This window comes from Callospermophilus lateralis, chromosome 13 (assembly GCF_048772815.1).
Source record: "Callospermophilus lateralis isolate mCalLat2 chromosome 13, mCalLat2.hap1, whole genome shotgun sequence".
NCBI lineage: Eukaryota > Metazoa > Chordata > Mammalia > Rodentia > Sciuridae > Callospermophilus > Callospermophilus lateralis.
In genome coordinates, this window is record NC_135317.1 from 99600372 (window position 1) to 99618805 (window position 18434).

Here is an 18434-nt window from a genome sequence, read left to right on the forward strand (position 1 = left end):
GTGGACAGGGTTAGTTCTCCTTTTTTTTTTTTTTTTTTTTATTGTGGGTGAAGAACATATAAGATAAAATCTATCCATCCTATCCTCTTTTTCTTGTGCAGTTCAGTTGTTAAGTCCATTCTTACTGTTCTGCAATGGATCTCTAAAACTTTTCGTCTGGCAAATATGAAATCTTACACCCATTAAACAACTCTCCACTTCCCTCCTCTCCCTAGACCCTGGCAACCCAATTCTACTCTCTGTTTCTATGAATTTGACTACTTCAGGTACCTCATTTAGGTCATCATGTGGTATTTGTCTTTTTGAATCTGACTTATTTCACTCAGCACAATGTCCCAGAGGGTACCAAGTTAAACATGTGACAGGATTTCCTTCCTTTTGAAGGCCAAATAATATTCCATTATATTGTGGCTCAGCCGTAGAGTGCTTGCTTAGCACGTGGTAGGCCCTAGGTTTGATCCTCGGCACCACATAAAAATAAATACATAAAATAAAGGTATTGGGTCCAAATACAGCTAAAAAAAAATTTAAAAAATATTCCATTATATGTATATCCAAATTTTCTTTATCCATGCACCAGTCAAGGAACAATACTTAGCTTGTTTCCGTGCCTGGGCATTTGTGAATAGTGCTGCTATGAACACAAGTGTGTGAATATCTCAAGACCCTGCTTTTGCTGGGCTTGGTGGTGCACACCTGTAATCCAGCAGCTTGGGAGACTGAGGCAGGAGGATCACAAGTTCAAAGCCAGGCTTAGCAACTTAGTGAGGCCCTAAGCAACTTAGTGAGACCCTGTTTCTAAATAAAATATTTGAAAAAGGGCTGGGGATGTGGCTCAGTGTTTAAGTAAACCTTGGTTCAATCCCTGGTACCAAAAAAAGGAAAAAAGACCCTGCTTTTAACTTTTCTGCGTGTATACCAGAAGTGGAATCGCTGCACCTATTCTTAATTTTTCAAAGAAACTTCATATTGTGTTCTATAGCATTTGCATGTTTTATAATCCCACCAATGGTGTGTGAGGGTTTCGGGTTTCTCCACGTTCTCCCCACACTTGTTGTTATTATTTTTTTCCCACAGTAGCCATCCTAATGGGGGCAGATGCCGTTGTATCTCATGGTTCTTTTTTTGCCCCTCAGCCTGGCGTGGGAGGGCAGGATCGTGGTGCTGGGATTTGCGGGAGGAAACATCGCCTCGGTGCCAGCTAACCTGCTGCTCCTGAAGAACATCTCTGCCATGGGCCTGTACTGGGGTCGGTACCAAGACCAGGACTTTCCCGTCTTCTCCAGGAGCCTGTCCTCGGCCCTCCAGTACTGCCAGCAAGGGCGCATCCGACCGTATGTGGGCTCGGTGTTTAAGCTGGAGGAGGTGAGACTGCTTTGGGCATGTGGTTCAGATGAGGTTAAGGCCAGGAAAGAGTCTGTGCTGAACTGCTGGCCAGTTGACCTCTGGATGCTGTAGATGCTCCTTTTATGGACTGAACAGGTGAAAACACGGCACCGAATTGTGGGTTTCGTGGCTTCTGGGCCATAGGATTTCTGCCAGTCTTCTGGGTTGATGGCTGTCAACTCAGCACAGTGTGACACTGAATTTCGAGGTGCTTCACCTATATACTGGTGTCTCAAATGCAGGAATGGTACAGTGCTTTAGGAAATAATTTACACGTGTTGATGTGAACCTTGAACTCCATACACACAAGCCTAAGAATGGAGCGCTCCGCTCGACCTTTGATTTTCAAATATAGACGCTTTGAAAGTACAGCCAGATGATCTATGCTGGGATTCTGTGAGCAGAACACTCAGTCATGCCTGGCGTTCTTGGACTCTACATCATCCCTTAGTCACTGTAGTTATTTTTTTTTGGCGATTCATTCCCATTTTTCCTTTCCCCCTCTGTCTCATTAATGTGGCTTCAGCTTCCTCCAAAGTGTGATTACGTGCATGCATTGGCAATGTGGTTCTGAATGCAGATCTGTAAGGCATTCACTGTGAAGTCTTTATTACTTTTTGCCTTAATTTGTTTTAATGTTCAAAAAACTGGTAGCTCGAGTCGGCGTGGATGGAGCCGGTGTTTGGTTGAAATGCAGATGTGGTGGAGGTCAAGTGGTCAGTGCCACACCTGAGTTTTATGTTTTTTTTTTTTTTTCGGTGATGAGGCACCTTTGACTTTCATACTCAGTTTACTTCTTTTTTAATCTTTTCGGTGTGTGAGTCAAAAAAGAAAAAGTGCGAGTTGGTGAAGAGGACCTGAGCGGCCATCAGGAAGCTGACTGGTTCTGGCTCCGCTTTGCCCCCCTCGTCGCTCTGGACTAGTCCCTTCATCCTTCTGACCTTCTGTTTCTACAGCTCTAGAATTAAGGGGGAGGATGTTGCTCTTGGAGCAGGGGTCAGGAGCCACAGAGGGACGCAGTGGGCAGGTGTGGACTGGAGCTGTCTGGGCCCAGGGACTGCGTCTCGCCAAGGCCAGAGAGCTGTAAAGCTGGTTTTTTTTTTTTTTTTAATCTTTTAAGAAAAGTTCTAGAGGCTTAAATACTTGGAAACCACCACTGTGGTACTTTCCAGGTCCCTTGGGCCATGTGGCTTTTACCTTCATGTGACCCGTAGCCCGAGGTTGGGCGTACCTGAGGCTGCAGGCACCTGTTGTCCAGGGGAGGGACAAGCAGGCAGGGTGGCAGTGGAGAGGAGTGTTGCTGTGAATTGTCTCCTGTCCCCACTGACGTGGTTTCAGTGGTGCTCAGACAGGGGAAAACAAAGCTGGGGGTGGACTATCACTTTAATTGTCCCCACCGAAGCTCTCTGTCACGTGAGCTAGCTGTATCCTCTCTTGCCTCCTGTCCCATCTGCCCTTGGCTCTCCTGTGAGGGCTTTGCACTGGGGCTTTTGAGTTCCTCCCACTCCCCCAACTTCAGTGTCATCAGTGGCCTTTGGAGCCAGGCTTCTGGGCACATTTCAAACATCTCACTCGCGCACCATCCACTCACTATTTCTTATTTTTCTATTTCTTTTAATATGTAAACTACTTGGGGGAATAATCAGTAATAATATGCTAAGCACTTTGCATGCATGATCTCATTTAACCTTCAGAAGGACTCTCTGAGGTATGAACCATTTTATCACATTTTACAGATGAAGAAATCAGACTCTCAGAAGCTAAGAAATCTGCTCAATGATGCATAGTAAGTGTCAGAGATGGTACCCAGGCCCTGCTGGCCTCATGCTCCAATCTGGGCTCCTTACGGCTATGTCACACTCTCTGACGAATGCTGTGAAGTCACTTCTTCCAAAGCTTATTCTGTAGGATGACGTTTATCCATCTATCTCAGAATTATCTATGCAAAAGAGCTATATTTTAATTAAAATGATCAGGACTCTTGTATTTTCCTGAGCAGAACCAGGGTTTATGTATTTTGTTCTTTTAAAATGAAGATGATGACATAAATGCCTAATTAATTTCACTGAACTTTAAAGCCTGGGTAATATTTTTTCATGCAAATTTGTTCACATACTGGAAACATTATTTGTGAGAACGTGTTTGGGCTTGAAAAATAATCACTGAACTTAGAAAATATGTGTAGTCCCAGAAATGCTGGCTCTTCCTAGCTTGTATTTTCTGGTGCTTCCTGGCTTCTATTTTCTCCTAATTATGTGGTCTTGCAGATTTGACCTTGGCAGTTTATACTACTATGACCACAGAGGTGGCACCGTAGCCGAAGCCACCCTGAACATCCATAGCATTGTTGCCCTTTCATCTGTGTGCGGTTACTTGTTCAATGCGCATCTCTTCCGTAAAGCATCAACTCCACACAGATGGGGCCACGTGTGGCCAGCACCTCTGTATTTCCAGTTCCTGCAGGAATCCACATTTCTGCTGCATGACTGAGCTCTGAGGTCACACCACCACAGTGCAGATGCTGGCTGTGGGCAGATCGGACATCTTTGTCCTTGTCTGTAATAGGCAGTAATGTACCCTGAATCCCAGGGTGTTTATGAGGATTAAATAAGACAATATATATATATGAAAGAACAGCAATATATGATTGTACCCTTTTCTCCACATCCTCGCCAACTTTGTTTCCTGTATTCTTGATGATTGCCATTCTGACTGCAGTGAGATGAAATCTTAGTGTAGTTTTGATTTGCATTTCTCTAATTGCTAGAGATTTTGAACACTTTTTCATATATTTGTTGATCAATTGTATTTCTTCTTCTGTTCAGTTCCTTAGTCCATTTATTGATTGGGTTGTTTTTTTTTTTTGGTGTTAAGTTTTTTACATTCTTTATATATCCTAGAGATTAATGGTTCATTGTAGGTGTGGGTAGTAAGATTTTCTCCCAATCTGTAGGCTCTCATATAATTGTTTACTGAGAAGAAGCTTTTTAATTTGAATCCATTCCATTTATTGATTCTTGATTTTACTTCTTGTGCTTTAGAGGTCTTGTTCAGGAAGTCAGATCCTAAGCTGACGTGAAGATTTGGGCCTACTTTTCATCTATTAGGCACAGGGTCTCTTTCTAGTGCCTAAGTCTTTGATCCACTTAGAGTTAATTTTTGTACAGGGTGAGAGATAGAGGTTTAATTTCATTTTGCTACATATGGATTTCCAGTTTTGCCAGCACTATTTGTTGAAAAGGCTATCTTTTCTCAGTTAATATTTTTGGCACCTTTGTCTAGAACGAGATAACAATATTTGTGTGATTTGTCTCTGTGTCCTCTATTCTGGGCTATTGGTGTATGTGCTGGTGGGACTGCAAATTGGATAACCACTGTGGAAAGCAGTATGGAGATTCTGTCTGACCCAGCTATCCCTCTCCTTGGTTTATACGCAAAGGACTTAAAATCAGCATACTACAATGATGCAGCCACATCAATGTTTATAGCATCTCAATTCACAATAGTTAAACCATGGAACAAACCTAGTAGTCCTTCAATAGATGAATGGGTAAAGAAAATATGATATATATATGCAATGGAATATTACTTAGTTTTAAAGAATAATGAAATTATGGCATTTGCCAGTAAATGGATGGAGTTGGATAATATTATGCTAAGTGAAATAAGCCAATCCCCCAAAACCAAAGACCGATTGTTTTCTCTAATATGTGGATGCTAATTTACAATAAGGTAGGAGCATTAGAGAAGAATAGTATTACCTTAGATTAGGTAGAGGGAAGTGAAGGGAGGGGAATGGAGAGGGGAGGGGACGTGGGGATAGGAAGGATAGTAGAATGAAGCAGACATTATTATTTTATGTATATATATGACTTTGTGACCAAATATGCTACAATACATATACTCAGAAAAATGAGAAATTATATTCCATCTATTTATGATATATCAAAGTGCATAAATGCATTCTACTGTCATGTGTATCTAATTAAAACACATACAAATTTTAAAAAAGAATGTAATGAATTCACTAAGTTTTAATGCACAGGATGTCATTATTATAAGATACAGCATTGAGTTTTTTCTTTTTCCCTGAACTATGTAACACTTTTACATTGACGACCCAGAGGGTAGGATTAGAGTGATAGTCTTTGGATTTTGGATTTGAACTTGAAGTTACTATTTTCTAAAGGGTGTTATCTGCCTTTGATGAATATATTGGCCCTTGATTTGTTCAGAGGATGCCTGTGCAGATGTACAGATTCCGTTTTCTGTATGAGGTTGTCCACACACATCTCCACCTGATGTAGCACCTGAACCTCACAGATCTAACTTGTTTATTATAAAGGTCAGGTGAGATCACCACATGAACAGAATTAATAGGTAGAAACTGTTTGCTTAAAGTTTTCTCTATGTATCTATGACGTTCTTAAAAATGAAACAGCTCTTTTAATTCAGATGGTATATTATCACCTCTTATTCTAGACCTCCTTTATGGAACTCTCCATATCAGCTGGTCCCCCATCCCAGGCTTTGGGTGCTTGGCTGCTTGTCACTTCTTTGGGGACAGTTCCTGCAGTGGCTCCCTGCAATCCTGTAGCCTAGACCACCGCCCCTAGGGTGCACCTTCTTAAAAAGCTGGTTGTCTCGTGCTTGCCTGGCGTGAGGCCTGATCCTAGAGGCAGGGCTTTTACTGGGTTCTTCAGCTGGGGCTGCTGCAGCTCTGGAGCAGAGCGTGATCCAAATGGACCTGTCGAAGCCCCTGTTTCCCTAGAAGTGTGTGAGGGCTGGTAACGCCGCCCAGAAATGTGGGAGTTTGCTCACTGGGGAAACTTTGATTGAAAGACGGAGATAAGTTGCCCACCTTTCTCCCCCAGGGTCTGTTTCAGTGGTCTCTCAGTAGAGGTCCCATGAGAACCACAGCCAGGACCCCTGAAGCTACACCACTTCAGGACGGGCAGCGTGCCCCTCGTGGTTCCTTTCTTCCCTTCATTCACTTCCTTTACCCCTCACTCCTGGGAACTGCAACCTCACTGAAGCACTGGGCATAAGTTCTGATTGGGTTCTTTTCTAAGGAATCCAGGCTGACACTTAGCTTTAAAAACTTCATGTTTGGGTTTAATAACACCTTGCCTGGTTTCTTTTCTTTTTTTTATTATTATTTAAAGAAATATTTTAAACAGAGAGAGAAAGAATTTTTTAATATTTATTTTTTAGTTTTTGGCGGACACAGCATCTTTGTTTGTACGTGGTGCTGAGGATCGAACCCGGGCCCCACGCACGCCAGGCGAGCGCACCACCGCTTGAGCCACATCCCCAGCCTGGTATCTTTTTAAAGTCGAGTTTATTGAGGTACAATTTGCATATCGTATATTCACTCCTTTGAGACATATAGTTCTCCGAGATTTGTGGCCGTTCTCGGGATTGGCCCAGGGCCTCCTGTGCAAGGTACATGCCCTACCTCTGAACTACATCGCAGCCCTGTTTTTAAAAACGGGGTCTCACTGTGTTACCCAGACTGGGCTTCAACTCCTGGGCTTAAGCACCCTCTTGCCTCAGCCTCCTGATCGGGGAGTACAGGCACTCGTCAGTGCACCTGATTCTCTGGCTTTGGCAAATAGAGTCGTGTAGCCACTCCATCACAATCAAGATACGGGAACATTTCCGTTGCCAGGCCTGGTGGCTCAGGCCTGTAATCCCAGTTATTCAGGTGTCTGAGGCAGGAGGATCACAGATTCCAGCCCAGCCTGGCGACTTCGTGAGACCCTGCCTCAAGATGAAAAATAAAGGGCTGGGGACGTGACTCAGTGGTAGTGCCCCTGGGTTCACCTTCCCCAGCACTTCCAGAAAAGAAAGTCTCCACTGCCCCAGAAGATTCCCTGGTGCCCCGTGGTAATCCATCCCCTTTTCCTGCCTCTTAGCCCAAACCTGCCAACCACTGATCTGTTTCCTTTCTCTATACTTTTGCCTATTCCAGAATGTTATGTGAGTGGAATCATTTAGCCCATAGCCTTTTTAAAATTTTACTTTTGGCAGTACCAGGGATTGAACCTGGGGTGCTGTGCCACTGAGCTGTATCATCAGCCCTTTTTACCTTTTAGAACTTTGAGACAAGTTCTCACTAAGTTGCTGAAACTAGCCCCAAATTTGTAATCCTCCTGCCTCCTGAGTAGCTGGGAGTACAGGTGTGCACCACCGCACTCAACTACAGTCTGTGGCCTGTTGAGTCTGGTTTCTTTTACTTTGCAATAATGCTTCTGAAGTTCATCCAGGTTGTTGAATGTGTCAGGAGTCTGTTCCTTTTTATTGCTGAATAGTATTCCATTGTATGGATATACCAGAACTTGTGTTTTCACTTACCAGTTAGTATTCATTAATTTTCAGTTTTTGTTGATTATGAGTAAATCTATATACATTTATATACAGATTTTTGTGTAAACACCGGGCTTTATTTACCTTAGGACTGAGATTTCTAGGTCATATGCTAAGAATATGTTTAGCTTTCTTTTTTAAAAAGCTTCATGGATGTTTAATTGGCTTTATTCCCACTCCTAGATAACATCTCTAGATGACATCATCAGGAAGGCTGGAATTTGATTGTGAATTTAAGAGAAATCTATGCAGAATCTTAAAAATACAGACAAAGATGCTCCTGAGAAAGGGGCCAGCATCTTTGTGTCGGCAGCTCTTTCTCTGTGCCTCAGTTACTCAGACTCAGTTCTGTTTCAGTCTTTACATCCCATGATTTTGAAGATAAGGCCACAATGACTGCATTCCTTTTAAAGCCCACAGTGCACACGGTTTTCTATTTTGGGGGGTTATTCTGGACCAGTTGGTGTTTCAGCTTCTGCCTCAAGTCAAACTCTTCTAATGTTTTGTGGTTTTTGTTTCTGCTGATTTGCTACTATATATTTAGCTTTTCAATAAACTGTCGGACTGGACTGTTTTCCAGAGTGGTTGTACCGTTTTGTCTTCCTAGTGGCAATACCTGAACGTTCTAGTCACTCTGCATATGTTGGAAGTTAGTATTGTTTTCTCTGATTTTTGGCATTTTAATAGGTGTGTAGTGGCATCTTATTGTGGGTTTAGCTTGCATTTCCCTAGTGAACAGTGATCTCAACTATCATTTCATATGCTCATTTGCCATCTGTACCTCCTTTTTGGTGAAATGCATTGATTGACTTTTCAAAGAAGATTCGGATCATTTTGTATTAGAGTAATGATATGATGAATGTAATTCAGCTACAGCAGTCTATCATTAATTCAAAGTTTTTACCTTTTTATAAACCATCCCACTCAGTCTCAGATACACTCATACATTCATGAATTTATTTTATACATCAAACCTTCACTGAGTACATTCCATATGGCTGTCAATAACAGTTAAGACAGTCCATTACTTAAGGAGTTCAGGTTTTAATTGGCAAGATCTCAGGATAGTGCTATGATAGGGGAAGAGCCAATTTTTATTGGGAATCGTGAATCAGCATGATGTATTTAGGAAACGAAGAACAACTCTGATTATTCCTTCTTGATGAGCTAATTAAAAATTCCAATAGCAGAATCTTTGCCTCCTAGAACAAAAGCAATATCCTTATTCTGCTGCAAATTCCAGGTTGCATATCTCTGGAGACAAATTTAATTATGGCTTCATCCACCTCAAGGCAGAGACCAGGGTGCTGTGGACAGCCTGTATCTAGGTATCTGTTGATGCAGCCTGTGAAATACAGGAGGAGAGTGTCCCTAGGCCTCTGAAGTCGCTCTCAAAGGACTGGTTCAAAGCCATGCATTTTACTTTTCAGTCCCTCCCTTGGAGCCTTATCGCTGGTGTTAAGCTTCCTGGCCTTAACACCACTGTTTTCCCAGCCCAGGCAGAAACCACCAGGTAGAAAGGGACAGAGTTGAGGTATTTTTAGAAGCAGCAACAATCACAACAGAAGTGGCAGCTGGACATGGAGAGGTGACAGAACATTATGAGATTCTCAAGTCATGGAATAGAAGGGTCGTGCTTTCCCCACAGTGTTATCTTTTGAGGGAGCCAGAGAGGTATGTGATACATTTTTATAAAGATGTATATGCAGAATGGCCAAAACAACGAATCCCATTATTACGTATAATTGTAATGCACCAGTAGGAAAAAAAACCAAAAAGTAAAATCCAGTTCTTCTGAGCCAGTTCTGGTCAATGATTAAAATAATAAGCTTTAGCACTTGAAGGCAGACTTTGTTTCATGTGAAAATTCATTTGAAGGAGAGCCTTCGTTTCCCTAGGGGGCTGGGTGGAAGGTATCACTCTCTCGAATAGTACTTATTTTTCTCAAGTCTTTTCCATTGTTGGGCTATGACAGATCTCTGGGAACAAGTGCCTTCTAGCTGACGGGGAGAGGGATGGTGTGGTGAGTCACCTGGAGATCATCAACAGGGGCTGCTGGGTGTGTCAGATACCTGTCCTGGAACTGTTTGCTCTCCTTGGATGAGTCGAAGATGCTTATCGAGATAAGGCAGACCCTGCAAGGCAGATGTTTTTGGAACCAGGGATTTCGTACTGCAGAGAGATTGCCACCATTGGTTATTTCTCTGCTTATTATTTATTTGTTTTTATCTATTTGGTATGCTTTTTTGGAGGATCTCAGATAGAAATTGTTGGTAAACCAAAATTCTCATTTCAAAGCCCATATTCACCGTCTGCCTATGCAGGGCTCATCTTTTGCTTCTACGTCTGTCTGCTTAGGAATGAATGTACTTTCCCCCTTTGCCTTCATTTTCCACGGTCTCCCCACTCTATTCCTCCCTTCTGAGCCAGCCACTGGAACATGTTTGATATATATTTTTGGATTTCTATTTCCTTGTAAAACACACAGAATCATTTTGTGTGTGAATTTATTTTTGGTTACATGGTTGGTCTTGACCTTGGTCTGTTTCTTAATTTTTCACCCAGCGCTGTCTTTAAGATCTGTCTGTGCTGCTGTTCCCACAGTTAGTCCACTGCTCCCCACGTCTGCATAATAGCACGTGGAGTGCATCCACCATAGTTTAAAAACCCATTCCCTAGTGACAAACTTTGAGGTGGACTAGATTTCTGACCACCATAATCAGTATGGTAATGAACAGCTTCATATATGTAAACTTAGGGACTTGTGCAAATGGTGCTTTGGGGCTATTTTCCCAGGAGTAGATTGTTGGTTCATAGGATGTATGTGTATTTAATTTGATTGCCAATAACCTTCTAGCTAACTTAACCAATTTAGGTCCCTTCCAGCAGTGCACGAGAATTCTTGTTTATTTGGCACCCTGTTGATATGTAGCATTATCCAGCTTTCTGCTTTTTGCCCAAATGATAAAGCATAAAGTGGCATTTTATTATTCTAATTTGCATTTCCCTTATTTCTAATGAGTTTAAGCATCTCTATATATTTTCCAGCTGGCTGGGGATTAGCTTAGCAGTAGAGCATCTGCCTAGTGTGTGTGAAACCCTGGATTTAATCCCTGGTATATTAGCCATTCAGTTTTCCATGCTTTGAGTTGCGATTTAGTCTCCTCATGGAGTTTTCTGTTTGGGAGTTTCATCTGTTTCTTAGTAACTTGCAAAAGTTCCTTGTGTGAATTGTGCTTCTCAAACTCTGATATGCATGGAAATCACCTGGGGATCTTATTAGGATTCCGATTGTGATTCAGTCAGGGTTGGATGGAGCTAAAGATTCACACATCTAATAAGCCCCCAGATTGTGCAAAAAGCTGAGGTCCTATGAGTAGCCAGTTCTAGATGTTAGTTTGAGGCTTTGCAAAAGACTTCTAAGTTTGTCACTCTTTTGCCACTTTTGTCTAGAGTTAAAAGTATTCATGCCAGCATTTTGCTGTGTGGTTATGCTATAGGAGACTTTTTCCAGAAGTCCTTCATTATCCATGAGTCACCATGATTTTCTTCTTTCTTCTTTATTAACTTTTTTTTTTTTTTTTTTTGGTGAGATGGGGGTCTTGCTATATTGCTCAGGCTAACCTTGAGCTCTTGGACTCAAAGGATACTCTTGCCTTACCCTCCAAATAGATGGGACTCTAGGCACTGACTGCCACACCTGGCTACCTTCATAATTTTATATCACACTTAAGGATTTAATACTTCTGAAGTCTCCTTTGCATTGGGTATACATCAGGTAGATAATTTTTTTTTTTTGGTGCTGTGGATCGAACCCAGGGCCTTGTGTATGCAAGGCAAGCACTCTATCAACTGAGCTATAGCCCCAGCCCAATTTTTATTTTCTTTTTTATAGTAAGCCGTTTTCCCCAGTATCTAATAGTCCACTGTTTTCCCATCGATGTGTGATGCTTTGTCTTATTGAAAGTTCCAAGTTATATGTAAGAGTAACTCTTATACCTTTGTTCTTTCTTTTCAAATTTGACTTATTTGGGGAGCTTTGTCTTTTTAAATGAATTTTACAGTAAATCTATTTAGCTTCTTGAGCAACTCTAACTGAAATCTTGAATGAAACTATTGATTTATTTTTATACTCATTTACAGAAAATTAATATTTTTTACTATCTTCTCCCATCTGTCAACAGGGATAAATCACCGTTTATTAAGATCTTTCATGTCTCTTAATGGGATTTAAAGTTTTTCTCTGCAAGGTTTTGATGTTATTCTTTATATCTATTACAAATACTTTGTTTTTGTTGCTTTTGAGAACAATATTTTATTTATTATATTTCTAAGTTGATTATTTTTGACATATTTTATAAAAATTAATAACATTTCTCTATTTTTAAAAATTTAAAAATTCTTTTTGGTTATACAAGACAGTAGGATGTATTTGGACATATCATACATACATGGAATGTAAGTTCCCATTCTTGTGGTTATACATGATGTAGAGTTAAAATGGCATGAGCAAAGGAAAGTGAGGTCTGATTCATTCTACTGTCTTTTCCTCTTCCCATCTCTCCTCCCTTGGCTTCATTATCCTTTGTCTAATCCAAAGTACTTCTATTCTTCCCTCCTATCCCCTTATTGTGTGTTAGCATCTGCATATCAGAGAGAACTTTTAGCTTTTGGCGATTGGCTTATTTCACTTAGCATGATAGTCTACAGTTCCAGCCATTTATCAGCAAATGCCATAGCTCCATTTGTCTTTATGACTGAGTCATATTCCAGTGTGTGTGTGTGTGTGTGTGTGTGTTTGTGTGTATATATCACATTTTCTTTATCCATTCATTTGTTGAAGGGTTTATGGGTTGGTTCCATAGCTTAGCCATTGTGAAGTGAGTTGCTAGAAACATTGATGTGGCTGTGCCACTATAGTATTCTGATTTTAAGTCCTTTGGGTAAATGCTGAGGAGTGGGATAGCTGGGTCAAATGGGGGTTCCAGTCCCAAGTTTTCAGAGGAACCTCCATACTGCTTTTCAGAGTGGTTGCATCGATTTGTAGTCCCACCAGCAATATGAGTGTGTCTTTTCCCCACATCCTCACCAACATTTATTGTTACTTGTATTCTTGATAATTACCATTCTGACTTGAGTGAGTTTTAATTTGCATTTCTCTAATTGCTAGAAAAGTTGAACACTTTTTCATATATTTGTTGACTGTTCATATTTCTTCTTCTGGGAAGTGCCTGTTCAGTTCCTTTGCCTGTTTATTGATTGGGTTTTTAGGTTTTGGGTTTTGGACTGTGAAGTTTTGAGTTCTGTATATATCTTGTAGATTAATGTTCTGAGGTGCAGGTGGTAAAGATTTCCTCCCATTCTGTAAGCTATCTCTTCACACTCTTGATTGTTTCCTCTGCTGCGAAGAATTTTTTAGTATAAACCAATTTTGTATTTCATAGTTTTGATGACCTTTCTTATTTTTTTATTTCATTAGCTTTTCTGTATAGATAATGATACTATTTTTTATATTTATTTATTTTATTTTATTTAGTTGTAGTTGGACACAACACCTTTATTTCACTTGTTTATTTTTATGTGGTGCTAAGGATCAAACCCAGGGTCTCTCACGTGTAAGACAAGCACTCTACCGCTGAGCCACAACCCCAGCCCCGATAATGATACTACTTTTTATGATTTTTAACTTTTATTAAAACTTTTCCGATTCCTACATAACTAAAATTATATTTTCATTATTTGCAAATAATGATACTTTTGCATATTCCATTCTTTTTTTAATTTCATTTTTTGCATTTATCACTTATTTTATTTAAAAAATTAGTAGACTATTTTTGATCAGTTTTAAGAAAAATTCAACAGAGTATTGAGAGTTCTCATGTACTCCCTCTTCCATTCCCTAAGATTCCACTCTTATTAATATTTTGCACTGGTATTGTACATTTGTTGTAACTGATGAATCAATATTGATACATTAATGGTATTAAATAAAGTCCATAGTTTGCATTAGAGTTCACTCTTTGTACATTTCTGTGGGTTTTTCCAAATGTATAATGTCCTGTATCCAGTATTACATATCACACAGAATAGCTTCACTGCACTAAGAGATCCCTTGAGCTCCATATGTTCATCCTTATCTCCACTCCTGGATCTGTCAATCACTGATGTTTTTAGTGCCTCCACAGTTTTGCTTTCTCCTAAATGTCATATGGTTGGAATCATATGAAATGTAGCCTTTTCAGATTGCATGCAGATTGCTAAATGAAAGAAGACAATCTTTCACTTAGCAGTGTTTTTCCGTGTCATTTTGTGTTTTGATAGTTCACTTCTCCTTGTTACTGAATGAGTCCATTGCATAGATATACTAGTTTGCTTTTCCATCCACCTACTGAAAGACATTTTGTCCATCCCCCCCAGGTTTTGGCAATTGGTAATAAAGTTACTGTAACATTCAGGTACATGTTTTTGTGTGGACCTAAGTTTTCAATTCCTGTGGGTAAATACCTAGGAGTTTTGTAGGAAATTGCCCCACTGTCTTCCAAAGAGGTTGTTCTACCTTGTATGCCCACTAGCAGTGAATGAGCGCTCCTATTGGTCCACATACTCGCCACCATTTGGTGTTAGTGTTTTGAATCTTAGCTATTCTGATAGGAGGGCAGTGGCCTCTCGTTGCTGTTTTTATTTCCCATTCTCTAGTGATGTATTACATTGAGTGTCTTTTTATATGCTTATTTGCCATCTGTCTATCTTCTTTGGTGAGGTGTCTGTTCAGATCTTTGCCTTTTGTTTCTTTGTATTGTTTTTGCATTTTAAGAATTCTCTGTATGTTTTAGACACAAATCCTTTGTTAGATATGTCTTTTGCAAAGTTTTTCTCCCTGCCGATACCTTGTTTGTAAATTCCATTTAACAAATCCCCCCTTCCCCTGCCATGTATTGTACTTTTGGTGCTGTATCCAAAACCTTATTGCTGAGCCAAAAGTGACCTAGATTTTTTCCCTATGTTTTTTTTTTTTTTTGGAAATTTTATAATTTTGTATTTTTCATGTAGGTCTCTGAACCATTTCCAGGTAATTTTTGTGAGGGGTATAAGGCCTGTATCTAGAAATTTAAAATTTTTTTGCATGTGTGTATAGTATACAGTTTTTCCAGCACTATATTTTGAAAGACTATGCTTTCCTCCATTAAGTTATTTTTACTCCTGTCAAAGATCAGTTGACTATACTTGTGCAGGCCTATTTTGGAGATCTCCCTTCAGTTTCATTAATTTATTTTTCTATTCTTTTCACCTGTCTTGATCACTGTAGCTGCTTTTTAAATTTGTTTTATAACCTTGCATTTTTGAGGAAAAAAAATTTGCAGTTGATTTTAATCTCAGTTACGTAAGAAATAGGACACTTTTAATAAAAGAGAAAAAAAATCACCAAACATTATAGTTTTTATTCTTCTGCCAAAGGCTTCATTCTTTCAAAAGCTGGAATACTTCTGAAGTGGGGCAGCTGGGATGGGGCTGTCACAGTGAGTGGGGACTGGCCTGTGGACTCTTTATCTGCCGACATTTATCTGACATCATTGAAAATGATAGGGAGCTGGGGGCCGTGGAGCATGCCTGTAATCTCAGAGGCTTAGGAGGCTGAGGCAGGAGGGTCTCAAGTTCAAAGCTGGCCTCAGCAACTTAGCAAGTTTCTAAGCAACTCAGTGAGACCCTGTCTCAAAGTGCAAAAATAAAAAAAGGTCTGAGGGTGTTGCTCAGTGGTTAAGGGCCCCTGGGTTCAATCCCCGGTACCAAAAAACAAAGCAAATGAAATAAACAACAAACCCCAAAGAATATGATAGAGAGAAATACCAAGGGTAGGTTATTCATAGATACTATTATTATCCTTTGTATTTATGGTGATTATTATTATTTAGTTAGCACTGAATAGTTTATTGGAGACACATCTGAATACTTTAGCCATTTTAGACTTGAGCCATCAGGAGACATTTGTTGCAGTATGCATATGTGCAAGTCTGACCATGTTTTTGTTTTGTTTTTATTTTTAGGTCAACGATGCCTTCCTTCACGTGATACAGCGCAAATCCACCGGCAAGGTTCTTCTTTCTCTTAAATAAATCCTTACTTCTGCAGCAAATTCAGCATGTCCAAATCCAAACTCACATTCTTTCCCCAAAACCTGATTTCCTCCCGTGTTTCTAAAAGTGTTACCACCTTTCTTACTAATCCAGGTTTAAAATCTGAAGTCACCTGTGGTTCTGGCTTCTTATTGCTCATAATTAATGTGACCATGAAGGGTATTGTCCAAACTTGGACCTTTCTGAGAGTAGAAGGGTGCTGTTAGTAATTGCACCAGATAAAGGTGTCCTGGGCAGCAGTATGGAGGGTCACCCTGTACAAAATGCGCTCTCTGCCAGTCCTGCATTCCCACTCTGGGGTCTCTCTCACCTCCAGATCCTCCCTTCTGTCCTGTTTGACTTCTCTGCTGTTTCCGTAGTCCTCACTGGACTACCCTGTCCTCTCCGTCTGCATCATGCATTGCTCCATGGTGGTCTTCCTGATGCATGGTTCTACGTCTTGCCTCAGGAAACCTGCAGTGGCTCACCGTGGCTTGCATGGTGCAGTTCAGAGGCCTGGAACCAGCATTGGACCATGGCCATGATTTTGCCATCTCTGTTTTCCAGCCCATGTCTGCAGTTCCTCAGTCCCTGATCTTGCCCCTTCTCTCCTTCACTCTGTCAAACACTGGCCGCCCTGACCCCTGGGGCCTCCTGTGCCCCTTTCCTCTTCCTCTGCTGCCTTCTGGTAGCTTCTCCTGCAGGATCCTGTTACATCCTAACTGTCATAGGGTGTGGCCCGTGTAAGGGTCAAGAAGGGGGTCTGAATCCACTGTGGAGGTATTACATTCATTTTTCTCAGTGCAAAGTGGCTATTCCATACAATGTCTACCTCCCAGAGCTACTGTGAGCAATACCGGCAGTGATAGGGGAGTGCACCTGGTAGGTAGTAAGGGATTAGCAAAATAAAAGTAATCAGCAGATTACTTAATTTCTTTCTTTCCTCTTTTCCCAGTAAATTGTGAGCTCCTTGAGAACAAGTATCATGTCTGATTCACTTTTTTTTTGACTTCTCATACCACCTCCCATAGTGACTGAACCTGGGTAAATGTGAAATACATTGAACTGAATTTGAATGACCTGAAGCTCTTAAATCATAGGATTAAATTAAGAACATGTTGCGCTGGAGACAACCCAAATGTCCATCAGTTGGTGAATGGATAAGCAAAATATAGTGTGGACATACTGTGGAATATTATTCAGCCTTAAAAAAGAATAAGACTTGGATACTTGATACATCGTAGATGAACCCTGAGAATGTTACATGTAAAATAAGCCAGAAATAAATAGACAAATACTCTTTGATTCCACTTATATGAGAACCTAGAAGAGTCAGCTTGGCAGACAGGAAGTAGAACGGTGGTTGCTAGTAGGAGGGGAAAAATGGGGAGTTACTGAATGGATATAGTTTTAGAGTGGGAAGGGGAAGAGGTTTTGGAGGTTGATGGTGTGACGGTGGCATTACAGTGGGAACGCACTCAGTGCCGCTGAACTATACATGTAAAAATGGTCAAAATGGAAAAAAAAAAAGGTTAAAATAAAAATGGTTCAACTCCCACCATTTGACCCAGCTATTTTCCTTCTCTGTCTATTCCCTAAAGACCTAAAAAGAGCATACTACAGGGACACTGCTACATCGATGTTCATAGCAGCACAATTCACAACAGCAAGACTGTGGAACCAACCTAGATGCCCTTCAATAGACGAATGGATAAAAATAATGTGGCATTTATACACAATGGAGTATTACTCTGCATTAAAAAATGACAAAATCATAGAATTTGCAGGAAGATGAATGGCATTAGAGCAGATTATGCTAAGTGAAGCTAGCCAATCCCTAAAAAAACAAATGCCAAATGTCTTCTTTGATATAAGGAGAGTAACTAAGAACAGAGTAGGGAGGAAGAGCATGAGAAGAAGATTAACATTAAACAGGGATGAGAGGTGAGAGGGAAAGGGAGAGAGAAGGGAAATTGCATGGAAATGGAAGGAGACCCTCAGGGTTATACAAAATTACATACAAGAGGAAGTGAGGGGAAAGGGGGAAAAAAAGGGGGTAGAAATGAATTACAGTAGATGGGGTAGAGAGAGAAGGGGAGATAGTAGAGGATAGGAAAGGTAGCAGAATACAACAGACACTACTATGGCAATATGTAAATCAATGGAAGTGTAACCGATGTGATTCTGCAATCTGTATTCGGGGTAAAAATGGGAGTTCATAACCCACTTGAATCAAAATGTGAAATATATCAAGAACTATGTAATGTTTTGAACAACCAACAATAAAAATTATAAAAAAAGGTTCAACTCGTTAATTTTATGTTATTTATGTCTTACCATATTAAAAAATTTAAAAAGAGAACATGTTACCCTGACTTCTCAGTGAATTGATTCCAGACACAGTGTGTACAGAGTGCTGAGTTCAGGGAGCTGCCGTCTGGGCCTTGTCCTGGTCTGCGGGGAGAGGTCCTGTACCCTGCTGGGTGCTCAGAGGGCCCTTGTGGTCGGACTTGGATGTTCCCACTTTATGACGGGGTGAAAGCCTTTGAATTTTGGTCTTTTCCCTCT

The 18434-nt window shown here is 40.5% G+C and overlaps 1 protein-coding gene across 3 annotated transcripts in view; it reads left to right on the forward strand.

Moving 5' to 3' along the window:
- The window catches only part of LOC143379033 (quinone oxidoreductase-like protein 2), a 29865-nt gene extending 11704 nt beyond the window's left edge, over positions 1–18161 (forward strand). The window contains exons 9-11 of one of the 3 annotated variants that reach the window (XM_076831327.2): positions 1137–1365; positions 15798–15845; positions 17468–18161. In XM_076831327.2, coding sequence (XP_076687442.1) covers positions 1137–1365; positions 15798–15845; positions 17468–17473 — 283 coding nt within the window. In that variant the 3' untranslated portion in view covers positions 17474–18161. Of the gene's footprint in view, positions 1–1136; positions 1366–15797; positions 17425–17467 lie in introns of those variants that run through there. The other 2 variants (XM_076831328.2, XM_076831326.2) reach the window with 2 other exon arrangements.
- Positions 18162–18434: the final 273 nt, after the last annotated feature.